Source organism: Thalia democratica, chromosome 2 (assembly GCF_965202585.1).
Source record: "Thalia democratica chromosome 2, ktThaDemo2.hap1.1, whole genome shotgun sequence".
Lineage (NCBI taxonomy): Eukaryota > Metazoa > Chordata > Thaliacea > Salpida > Salpidae > Thalia > Thalia democratica.
In genome coordinates this window covers 74,183,694-74,196,673 of record NC_139166.1, presented here as the reverse complement: position 1 = coordinate 74,196,673, position 12,980 = coordinate 74,183,694, and the positions used below count along the sequence as shown (strand labels likewise).

Genomic DNA, 12,980 nt, shown 5'->3' with positions numbered 1-12,980 from the left:
CAATTATAATGCAGTTGATATCGGAAACTAGGGGGTTTAATTTATACATATAAAATTTAAGAACTTTCTCTGTTGAGTTGAAATTCAATAATATTTTAATGCCAAAAATTAAATTTCATTTTTTGATAAGATAAACGTTTATTGGTCTCTTTCTGAAAACGTTTTTGCAGTTTACAAGTTTAAAGTATTGTTACACTGCACATTACGAATCGAAGTCTAGTTAGCATTAAGTTTTGAATTATATGTTTATAATTATATTGCATATAGTAAAATGTTTTTAAAAAAGCATTATAGGTTTAACTTATTTGTAATTTAGATTAATTTTTATTAAAAATTGGTAAGCGTTGTACAAATTTATTTGTATTAATTTGTCGGTAGTTTGTAAGTAGATAAAAGTTTCTCTGAACACATATTTTTATTTAATTTCAAGTCTTTTGCACTTAAATAGCTAAAGTAATTTCTTATAAATAATGTTTTTAAAATTTGTGATCAGAAATTTTGTGTTTTACGATCTACTAGATAAAAGAAAATAAAAGTATTTCATATAACCTTTACTTACAGAGCAATATAGTAGAAATTAAAATGAACTCGGTTGTAAATGAATTGAATTCAATGCTGAATGCTACTCATGATACAAATATCGATAAGATAAATGACATCAATACAAATCGTGATAAAGGTTAGGAAAAATATTTCTAATATACTTTTATAACATTATACAATAAGATTTCATTGATTTTTAGATAAAACATAATATTAGTCAAGAAAATTATTTTCAAATACAAATTTGTAACAATATGCCATTTGTTTCATATAGATTATTGAATTGTTTAAAATAAGACTTTAATGTTTTTAAACTTAAACAAATTAAGTTGAAATGTTTGAAAGTGTAACTTAAGTTCATTAAGAATAAACTGTAAATGTTTTTTCAAATTGTTTTAACTGTTTATTCAAATACTTATAGTACGAAATGACTTAAAGTTGTCGTAAAGTTATTATTATTATCTATGTTGTTTGCAATTACTTATAATATATTTTTCAAGTATACTAGACAAGCCTAAAAAGTTCTTTTAAGCTTCAAAATTTTTTATCATATGTCTTAATCTTTTTTAAAATATTTGCAAAAACAATGTTTAAAGTTTATTTACGTGGCCTTAAATTCACCTTTGAACATCTGCAATTGAAATACCTCAAATGCAAGACGGCAAATATTTCAAAAAAAATTCCCCGGTTTGATTGGACAAGCAAGTTGGGATGGTCAATACCGGGTTCACGGTGAAATTAGTGACAATAATGAGTTGAGTGCGTGACAGTTGTAGAAGAACCATGTAAGATAGAATTGAACAAAACAATTAAGATATTTCAATCAATTTCAACTGGTCTATTTTCATTACTAAAGAAATTATTTAATAGTAATTGCAAAAAATATCGAAAAATTGAATTGACTGCTGTATATTTTTGAATTTTAGCTAGTCGTTTCGTTCGATTTATGAGAATATATGGTTTACTTGGAAATTATAAAATACAAAGTTTTGCAGACTGCAATTCTATTTAGCAGGTGTTCATTAAATTAAAAGGGCACTTTAACAAAAATAAAACAGCTGTTCAAAGTTGATTAAATTTAAAGTTAACAAATTCAAAGTTATTAATATACTTAACTTTTGGTAAAAGTTTAGACATCAATTACAGTCATACAGTAATATTGAACTAAAAGTATAACGTTTTAACAAAACAATGCATTTTAAAGTTTAAGACATACATTACATTTAGAATTTTAAATTAACTGGTATTATAAACTTTATGATAAATAAAAAATTTCTAACGGTTTTAAACAACAAAAATTTTTAATAAAAAAAAAATTATTAATAGTTGCACAAAGCGAGTTACTTTGCTAAGATACAAATTTTCTGTGAACATTACGATGCTCGCATTGTACATATAGTTGTGAACTTTAACGGTTATTTAAAAAACAATATTTATCAAGCGAAAATGACATTCGTAAAACAAAATTTATTTGAATAAATTTCCTAAAACATTTATTGGAAGTAGCAACTGTATTTCAATGTGAAAGTTTTATTCTATATGTACTTTTTGTTTGTTAGCACTTGAAAGTTATCTTATCACAATGATACAAGCGTCTTTATAATATTGGAAGATTTTATCTACTTTCTTTTGTTTGGTTCTATGTAGAATATCATATATACATTACAATTTAGTATACTTTTTATCAATTTTTTTTGTTGAGATTACATCCTTTTTTTTTCAAAACATCGTTTTTTCGAAAGTAGTTTTTAAACTTATAATACAATCACTAAACCTCATTAGTATTTAAAAATGAAAGCAGCAGTAACAACTTAATAAACTAATTTAACAAATAAAACACGCATTTAAAATATTTACTATTTAACTTCCAATCTTTAAAATAATTTTCTTAATTCTGTAAAAAATGTTTAATTTCACATATCCAAAACAGCTTATACCAGGTTTAAATATTTAGAAACGTTAGTTTATTCGATTTAATTAATAAATACTTTTATACGTCATACAGACACAAAATCCCACCCTAGCAACAATTTGGAGCAGCAATATTTCCATGGCAACAACTTATACTACTTCGCCCACCACGGGCAGCATGTTGTAGGGGAAGCCCCTCATTTGAAACAGGGAAGCGAGTACGAGAACTTGCACGCCAACACCGCGCACACAAAAGAAAGTATTATGACGTCACCACAGCAGTTCGTAGACAACCAGGAAGTTTTGAATTCCTACCAGGGAATATTGCCCAGGTAGCTTGATTTAGTAACAAAATTTATAAAGCAAATTTGTAATGATATTAACGTTTTTTTTTATCTTAACTCTATCATAGTTTTAAATAAGGTTAACGTAAATTAGTTTAAAAAGTTTTAGTACAAGAAACTACTAAAACCTTGAAAAAAAATTTAACACAGGTTTCAGTTTGCACCTTTAAATGCATCTCAACAACAAACTCAACAAGTTTGCAAGCCCCAAGCTGTCAGGGCAACCCAAAACAACAGAAACGACCCCATCAACGTCAATTCGCCAATAAACGACTTTGTTACGTCATCATCGGTAGACGTTCCCGTTGCCATGACGTCATCGGCGACAATCGACGACCAGCAGCAGGTAAGATTCATAATGACGTCATAGTATTTTAGCGAGCGGTAGTTTGAATGAATATTTATAGCCTCACTTAATTATTACGTCATAAAATGCTGACGTCACGCGCCGGCGACAGTCATGGGAGATTTGAATCGCTGTTTGTTGGTAGTTAGGAAGAAATTACCTTACAACGGAGATGACAGCCCGTCAACTGTAAACGGGTTCAGTTTTAAATGCTGAGAATCTGCATTTTTACGCGAGAGTCTTGAGAAAAAGGTAGACATTAGCCACTTGAGAATTACCTAAAATTATATACCTGGCTAAAACGATTTGTTTCAATCAGTCGAGTTAGTTTTGCTTACGAAAACTTGCAATAAATACTATTTTTTTTGCTGAAAATACTGACTTTTTTTTCTAAAATGACATTTTGCGTCTTTTGTAAATGCTACATATGAGAAAGTTTTATTTTAAACCGTTTTGTTCCAATTAGCTGATTTCTGATAATTTAATAATTGCAGTTAGTGAAATTTGTTAGTTAAGTTGCAGATGTTTTAATTGAGCATAAGCAACAGAAGGTTAGAAATTAGAATTACTGAACTTTTGTAAAATTTTATTGTTTTGACAGCTTTTATTTATTCCAAATGTTATAAACTTTATGCTTTAATTTACAGATTTTAATTCACTAAAACTGAGGCTGAAAACTAAGCTTAATTTCAGTATATTAAATGGATAAGAAAATAATTATACCAGCTAACCTATAAAGTTTTGTAGGAAATCTCGTGTTGAAATAAAATTTTATGAGTAGATAGTTATTAACTACTAATAGTTTTAATTTTCCAAAACTGAACGCATATTTAATTATAAAATCAAGTTGTATAGCTCAACTACAAGCTTTGTTAACTGTTCTTTTACTTTAAAAGTAGAACAATAAATACGTTAAGTTTAAAACCTGTTAAGATGTGTTGTTTTACTAAATAAAATATTTAAATTAATTAGACTTTATGTAAGATATGTATATTAAATTGACATACAGTTTTATTTTTATTTAATTTGAAAGTTATTAGATAATTAAACTATTTTAAAGCTTAGCATTAAACTTAAACCATTATCTATAAACGTTTATATGAATTTTAGTTAATGATGTGTAAATATGCAACTAGTTTAAATACTTGAATGATTACTAAAAATTTTTAAGTAAGTTAAGACTTTTTAAATTTATTTTTGTATGACAAATTCCTAGGTAGTATGTAATATTTTTTAAATAATTTTATCAAACTTTGCACTTTTTTTTTGTAATATCAACAAAGCAAACATTTAAAACTATTTGAAAAGTGTTATGTGCGTAGAACTGATTTTTTTTACAAAAATTTTTTTGTTATCATTCTTAGTTTTTTCTTAAACAAAATATAACTTGTAACCTCAATATATTAATAAATTACTTTTACTATGAAAAATATTTTTAGCCTAATATATTTGGTATTTGTATTTACCTTAAATTGATATTAACAAAACGTTTAACTATAAGGCCAAGAAAAATACTAAATTCATACTTTAGTATAAATTATAAAGTTAATATTGGTAGTTACGGCTAAAATAGCTGCTCAGTTTATCTTATTTGTTTTATCATTAGTAATAGACAAAGTTTGAATAAAGCTGAGTCTTATCATTGAATACAAAAAGATACTTTTGTCCACGGTCCAGTCTTGTTCAGTTAAAAGGATTAAGAGTGTAAAGTTACAACTTAGAAATTAAAATCTAAGAGTCAGGTTACGAAAACAATATTTTAATTTGATTCTTTATTTCAAAACTGGAAGCATTTGTAATAAGTATTGGTATTTTTCCAGCATTTCCTATTCACGGAACTTTTGGCTTGGTTCAAATGTTTTAAACCAATTCAGTTAATTTAAACTGACCTTTACATGTATAATTAACTTACAAGTGTCATATAACTCTACTAAAAATAATATGAGTTAAATACTTTTTTTTTGATAATTAAGTATGACATGACCTTTGTATTATAAAAATAAAATTAGTAGTTGCTCAGAAAACTTTTTTGAGTCTTATTTCAGCAAAATTCACAGAAAAAAATAAAGTTTTAATTAATTATCAAACTATTCAACTTTATATTTGTTTAGTAAAGTTTAAAAAATCATTAGCCGTAGTTTTTTGTAAAGTAATACAAACTGCTCTAAATTTCTTTTCATAATTAAATAAGTATTTTGAATATCTTTAATTAACTCATCATCTAAAAACTACTTTAATTTATTACCAAGTATATAAACGCTTTATTGAAACATAACTCATCTTCAAAGTTGTTGTATAAATCCAAAAGACATCGGGACTGTAAATTGTTTACTCCAATCAGATTGATGACGTAACTAATAGAATTACTTTGTTTGAATTGCGACGCCACTTACAGAAAAAAAAAACTATTCAAATGTTGAAATCAATAATAAATTGATAGTCGGCTACGTTCATTTAACCACCATAACCACCAACCATATTAATTACAGCAGCACCTAATAAATTTCTTCGTGAGAACTTTTTAAATCAGTATAAGTGTAACAAGAAAGATTTTTCTAAACTAAGAGTACCTAGCTTCTGTTTTCTGCGATGTTTTTGTAGTTGTGTTGCTGAGACAAATTTAATTATCTTCTGTAAGTATAAACCTAGCAAAAAAAATATGTGTTTGTTTTGTTAACTTTAAAAGATCATATATGAAATGACGTTGTGATGATTAATTTTTGTTTACTTTCTTTATGATTTAGTTGTTCTATCTAAACAAACTGTTTTTTCGACACAAAAACTTTGTTATGTTTTAGGAAAAAATATTTATGGATACTATTGACATTATTTATATTTATTATAAAAAAATTTGAGCGTCATTAGTATGAATCAAAGCTTTAATGACGTCACAATATAGATTTCAAGCTTGAGGTTGATTCTTATTAACATGGCGACATCGCGCTTAGTGATTAAAAAAATGAAGTTGTTAAAATTAGTTAATTCCTTATACTTTATTATTAATTTAATGGGTACTATAAACGATACTGATTTAATTGTTTTTTAAATAAACATAATAACTTCATAGAATTATTTTTTTATGTAAAAATAAAGTTAAATTCATTCTTATATATATGTTGCTTCTTCACAACATTAAAATGAGAAACTCTCGTATCAAATTTTAATTAAGCTAAGTTTAGAACTTGTAGTTTATAACATCGGTTCTGTTATAAACAATATAGTCTTATCTAACAAAACTAATTTTACTTTGCTGTAAGCGATACGCACAACTATTTCGTATAAAATTAAGTATTAATTGTTTCAGTAGAAATTAAGATAAATACTAAAATGTTTTTCGATCAGCCGAAGTACCAAAACTTGATGGTAAAACCAGAAGAAAAGGTTTGAATTAAATATAATTTTTTGAATAAGAACTGCATTTATTTAAACTTAAGCAAGTAATATATCAAACAACTTTTAAAGATTTTAATAGAACTGGTCTAAAAAAGAACTTAAAGTGCTTTTTAATAAACAAAAATCTTTTTTTTTAAGTTTTAATGTAAAAAGTTGAGACAATTATTTAAAATGATTTTCCAATCAATTTTTTATTAATTTATAAAAAAGCTGTACAATTTTTATGTAAAAAAAGCAGATTACCTGCATACCATTCATGCAATTTTAAAGTTATATGTTAAAAAATACAGTTCAATAATTTTTTTATCTGTAGTGTAGAGCATATTGTCTTTGTAAAAGTTCTTATCTTGATTTTTGTCGCCATCTGAATATTAAGAGTTTACTTTTAAAAAGTTTATCGAAAAACTATAAAATCTCACGCTAAACAGAATATTGCAACTTGAAAATTCATAATTAAGCTCAATTAAAAAGTCGCCAAGTTTTGAATATGCGTGTATAATTTAAGTGGAAACATATACTATTTTTAGGTGCCAAAATAAGTTGTCTAGATTAGTTGTATTTTTGTAGTTGGTACTTGTAAATCGGAGAAAAAAATTATCTGTCCTCTTTTAGTGGGTTCAAAACATGCAAAAAATTTACCAACTTTTAATTGTGTTATTAATGTTCCAATAGATCGTATCTATCTTCGTTTTTTTTTTGTTACTATATTAAACAATTTAAAATATGTAGCATGATTAACTCTGCAGTTTTAAACATTTTCTTTAAATAAAATTTTATTTCTAAAAGATAACTTTAATGAAAAAACCAATGATAAACTTAATAGCTACTGTTTCTAAAGAAGACATTTAAAAAATAATCTTTTTTGAGCAACAAGATTGCTTTTCTATTAGTTTAAATTAGTTGTAAGTTGTTCCTGAAAATTTTATATTATCAAGTTTTTTCAAACATGTATATGTTAAAAAGTTAGATTGTAGTCACAAGCACTTTGCCTATGTAAAACTTATTTTGATCTTTACGAAAAGTAATTAAAATTTAACTTAATAAAGATAAATTTAGTTTTTTATAGTATAATAAATGTAGTATAAAAATGTTTTTACACCAGAAATAAATAAATATTTATAAAATAAACTAAACAAATAGAATTCAACAAATAAAATTTTTCATGCGTATTTATTATAATATGTAAAAGTCAGTTGTATTTTTTGTTGATTTAAATGATTAAATATAAAATTTTAAACATTTGCCTGCTGTTGTACTTGATTTAAAAAAAAGTTCTTCTACTAAAAACAAATTTTTTCAACAAATTTTCATCAGTGGGATACAATTGTTATAAAATAAAGAAAATTTTAAACTTATATAGCTTTATAACTGCATCAGAATAATATTAATTAAATTTCATTATAAATACTTAAACTTAATTAAACATGATTTTTTACGCGAAAATTATTCAAATATAAAGTAACTTTATAAAATAAATTAAGATATAAATTCACTGCTTTTTTTGGAATAAAAGTTCATCGTTTTGTCTAAAAACTGCTTAATCAACTTCATAAACAGCCTAACAAACAAACAATTCAACGAAATCGGTTTATTTATGCATCTTTTTCTGTCTTTGTGCAAAGTAAAACATTTTAATCCGTTTCAATTCAATTAACTCTTTTGTCAGACTTTCTTGTACTAAAACTGAAATAAAAAGTTTAATAAAATACTGTAAACAAAAACTAGGTGGGTGGCAAAAATAGAAGATTGTTTCGATCAAACTAAATATTATTGATTTCTTTTGTATTGCTAGTCAAAAACATTCTTACGTCATAATATATTTTTTTTAATCGTAGTACGGAAGGTTTATTAAATTTTGAAAATTTGGTGGATTCTAATTTGTTATCCTAAAAGTTTTTTATTAATGTTAAATCCAGATTAAACTAGATCTTATTAGATTAATACTAGCCATTTAAAAAATATGATGTCAATAATATAACAATGTTCTCCGATTATCTATGATGTCAAAGTATAAGCCCCTCATTAAGTTAAGTTTAAGGTAAGGGTTATAAATTACCACTTTTAGGCGATTAACAAGTTTAAAACCATATGCACTATTTATCACAATTGATTATATCTGCACCAACTTTATTCACAATTATATTAAGACGGATATCTGCGATGTTAAAATAAAGTTTAAAAGCTATCAATTGAGTAAAATGACAAAAAACTTACAAAAAACCTTTTTTTGTCTGATTCTCACAAATAATGCTGTGGATTTTGTTATATTTTATTTGTCTAAAAAGGTTCACGTTCAGATTTATAATTTTCAAATTTAACTCTCTAAAATTAGGTGTATTTTAAAAATTATATTTGTTTTAATGCATTTAAACTAAATTTAATGCGAGGCTAATCACCAATAATTTCTATCAATAGGTAATAAACTCATTCTCTTTGCATCAGATTCCTAATTACTACGGTAATTGATTCCTAAAGTTTTGAAAGTTCAAATTAAGAAGTGAAGATTATTCCATTATTAACATTGAGTATTTCTTTCTCACGTGATTTAAGACCACACACATTAAGTCAGCCATTATGATGTATTATTTACGCTTTTTAGTTTCGCTTTTGGATTGTATTATGCAATAATCATTTACAGTTAATTTGACTAATCAGTCGCATAACTTAAAAGTGAGAACAGATGTTTAAAAAAAAAAAACGTCATAAACTGAGAAAATAAATTTAGGTTAAAAATAAACACATAAGTTTTACAGCTTAAACTTCAAAACCGGGCATATGCTATACTTTTCAACTTAATCTGTAGCTCTTAAAAATATTTAGATTTAGTGGATTATTTCTTTTCTTATAAGGTTTGTGTAACTGTAGTTGATTACTACATTTATTACTTCTATTAAGCTTACCAACTTACTTTCTCACAGATTAACCATCACTGTTACTCATAACCCTTACCCTTGATCGGTATTTTATTTATTAGATACATTTTTTTTAACTACTACTCTTACTCCAAACCCTTAGTCGGTAGTATTTTTAGTTTTTGTTAATATTGTTATTTTTCTTTATATATATATTTTTTTCTACTTGCGTACAAAATTTACCCTTTGTGCAAAAGTGTATTTGTGCATATTTGACCCGTCCCCATCTAGTGTAACTTTTAAATAAAAGCCTTATGCTTGCCCTCCTTTGCAGCTTATGGCCCCCTAACTTTCTAAAATGGCCCAATTTGGGAAGCTTTGATTTAATGTAAGTCTTAAAGCTACTCTTAAATACGCCTAAGATATTTTTTTTTCTCTTCATCATGAACTCCAGAAAATCCAGTGCAAATTTAACATTATGGCATTGTAGCTCCCTCATTTACATATATGCTCCCGAGGGGGCCTTTTAAACCACTTTTGAAACCCTGCTATAGACTGAGGAAAGCTTTAGGCTTTGAAATAAACAATGAGATTAATAACTTTAAGTTGTTAACCGCTTATTTGCCAAATTTGACCTTTATATTAATTGATTAATATATAATTATTTAAAGCTATTTTAACTTTTAAAAGCTCTATATTCTGCGATGAGATTTAAAAATTTGTGTAACTGTAATTTATTACGATGTTAAGAATATACTTTTACTTTTATTACATATAAAATTTTCTTACAGATACCTCCATCAGTTTCTCAAACTTCCTACCTCCCCAACTCCCAAATCATCCAGCAACAGACTTCCATGGGATTAGACGGTTTCACCGCCTTCCCCTCACAACAAAACCCCAACACAGACCAGTTCCTTGGCAACTATCACTATGGTAACTACCAAGAAGCCATTACCCAAGACGTGCTTAATGACGTCAGAAACTTTCAGCAGTTCGACGACAATTGTGACGTCACACAAGTTAAAAACGAGGATGACATCACAAAGAGCGAGGACACGATCGACGTGACGTCAAACGATGACGTAACAAAGCAGAAAGAAGAATCTTGTTCGGGTGGGGAGAAGCAAGCTGATGACGTCATAACAACAACCACTAGCGGCAGGAGGAGAAAGAGGCCGTTGCAGAGGGGAAAACCCCCTTACAGCTACATTGCCCTCATCACTATGGCGATACTTAATTCTCCTGGTTGGTAAACAACTTTTGACATGTTTTTATTTGCATCTAAATACCAAATAAAAACATGAATATACATGCTAGATATTGTGTAGATATACAGAAATTTGAACAGCTATACAAACTAAAAGCTTCTTTGAACTTTTTTGAAGTTAAAAAGTATATAAGTACTTAAAATTGAGTAACAGTAAATTAATTTAGTTGGTGTTTACTAAGCCTACATAAAGGTCTTTCGTAATTTATTGCAAAATCTAAAGCTATTTCTTTAATTCTTTATCACATGTATAAGTAAAACAAAAGTGTTTAAATTATATATGTTTTTATTCAATTTCATACGTACTCACATTAAAAATTCCTTAAAAATTGTACTTTAAAGTTTTTATTCTTAGGTAAAAGACTTACTCTTGGAGACATCTACAAATTTATCCGCGAAAAGTTTCCTTTCTATCAGCAAAAAAACAAGAAGTGGCAGAATAGCATCCGACACAATCTCACTCTTAATGACTGCTTCCTCAAAATGCCCAGGGAACCGGGGAGGCCCGGAAAGGGAAACTACTGGACGCTGCACCCCGAAGCAGAGGGAATGTTCGATAATGGTAGTTATTTAAGGAGAAGAAAAAGATTCAAGTTAAATGAAGCTCTGGTAAGAATAATTTAATATGTTTTCAATAGTATATAAGAGTAATTTAGTTCATCCTTAGATTTTCTAAAGTTAACTATTTTTTTATAGTAAACTTTTTTTTCAGGTTTTTCGAGGAATACCAGCAGCTTTTCTAGGTCCCCACATGACAACGTCGCCCCACAACGACCCTCACAGCTCCTTCATCAAATATCACGGGCCCCCACACAACTACCACCCCTACCCCCCACCCGGATTCATGACACCCATGACAACCTACCCCCATGCACCCAATTTCAACCCTCAAGTCGTTCCAACCGCTAATATGACGTCTCAACAGTCTTCTGTTGTCATGACGTCACAGCAACAACAACCTCCTAGCAACGGCACCAACTTCTGCATCGATCATCTGATTGGCGAAGAGATTGGTTACCGTATTGAGCTGCGGTCTCCCCAGCAAAAAGTAACCCACGGTGTTTCCTCGCCCCTCAACCAGGACAACTCAATCACGTCGTCGTCAAGCAACGGCACCTACAACGCCATTATGACGTCAATCCAACAGTCAGTGACGTCACAGTTTGCCCAGCAGTACCACGACGACGTGATGACGTCACATCAACAGGGGTATCCCCATCAAGTGGGAAATTCCCCGCATCAAAACCACGTGAGCATGCATCATCAGCAGCAGTCCGGTTTCTATGGCGACGTGAGGACAGATTTTGCCACGTTGCAGAAACCAGTTGCTCCCCAAAACATGACATCATATCACCCCCAAGTTGCAGCTTCAGGAAGATTTCCGGCAGCTTTTTGACTATGATGTCACAATAAAAAGTTAGGGTAGCAGATCAAAAAACAAAGTTTTACTCAATTAGAAAGTTTTTTTTTGCTATTTGATTGTTATGATAAACATAAAGAATAGAAAACGTATTTAAAAGAATGAAGTTACTTAAAAGAATTTCATGAAAAACAGGTGAAAATTTATAATAACTTTTGCTGGTTTTTTAAAAATAAGTTGATTTATGATGCGTATGATTAGAGTCTAAATTTTCAATCAAATGTTTAGTTTTCTGTAAAAGGTGTCGTTACGTTATTATTTTATAAGTACAATTAAAATTTAAATCAGTAATTTTTGCAACTATCTTTAACAGAGTAGAGTTTATTGAAGATTGATTTTTTTATACTTTATTAAAGTTTGTCCAGTTTCGCTTATAAAAAACTTGAAAAAACTTACACATTAACATTTAAATTTTGATATTTTTTCGTTCAATTTTTTTTTTTATTATTCATTACTGCATTTATTACATTAAACTTAATGATCTTGTACTATTCTTCAAAATATTTTTGTTTAACCTACTTAAGTATAATTAGTTTTGATATACCTCCGGTCTAAATTCATTGAAAATCATGACTATGTTTTTAAATTTCAATGTATAAATTAAATAAAAAACAAAGTTTTTTTTTTCTTTAGGTAATTTTTTCTAGTGCTTTTTCGGTAACTTTCAAATTTAGACATTAGTGTTATATGTACTTTTCACATGTAATAGGATTCGTTTTTTGTTGCTCTAACTCAATTTAATTTTCTCAAGAAAATCGTAGTAATTAAAATAATAATAAACTATATTTATTTTAGTTAAATTTTAGTATTTAAAAGTAGTAATATTGGACAAATATACGTAATTTTATCTTTAATTTTGTTGTTTCTCATATGTTTTAATAAAAACAAAAAATTAAAATTT

At 27.6% G+C, this 12,980-nt stretch overlaps 1 protein-coding gene across 1 annotated transcript; it reads left to right on the top strand.

Annotated features, from left to right (window-relative positions):
* Window positions 1–565: 565 nt before the first annotated feature.
* Window positions 566–12,108, top strand: LOC145829649 (uncharacterized). Its single transcript, XM_082937501.1, has 6 exons — window positions 566–679; window positions 2,549–2,786; window positions 2,949–3,144; window positions 10,181–10,637; window positions 11,015–11,268; window positions 11,372–12,108. Exons 1-6 carry the CDS (start codon window positions 583–585, stop codon window positions 12,053–12,055), a joined length of 1,926 nt encoding a protein of 641 aa, XP_082793627.1. The 5' UTR covers window positions 566–582; the 3' UTR covers window positions 12,056–12,108.
* The last annotated feature ends 872 nt before the right edge of the window (window positions 12,109–12,980 follow it).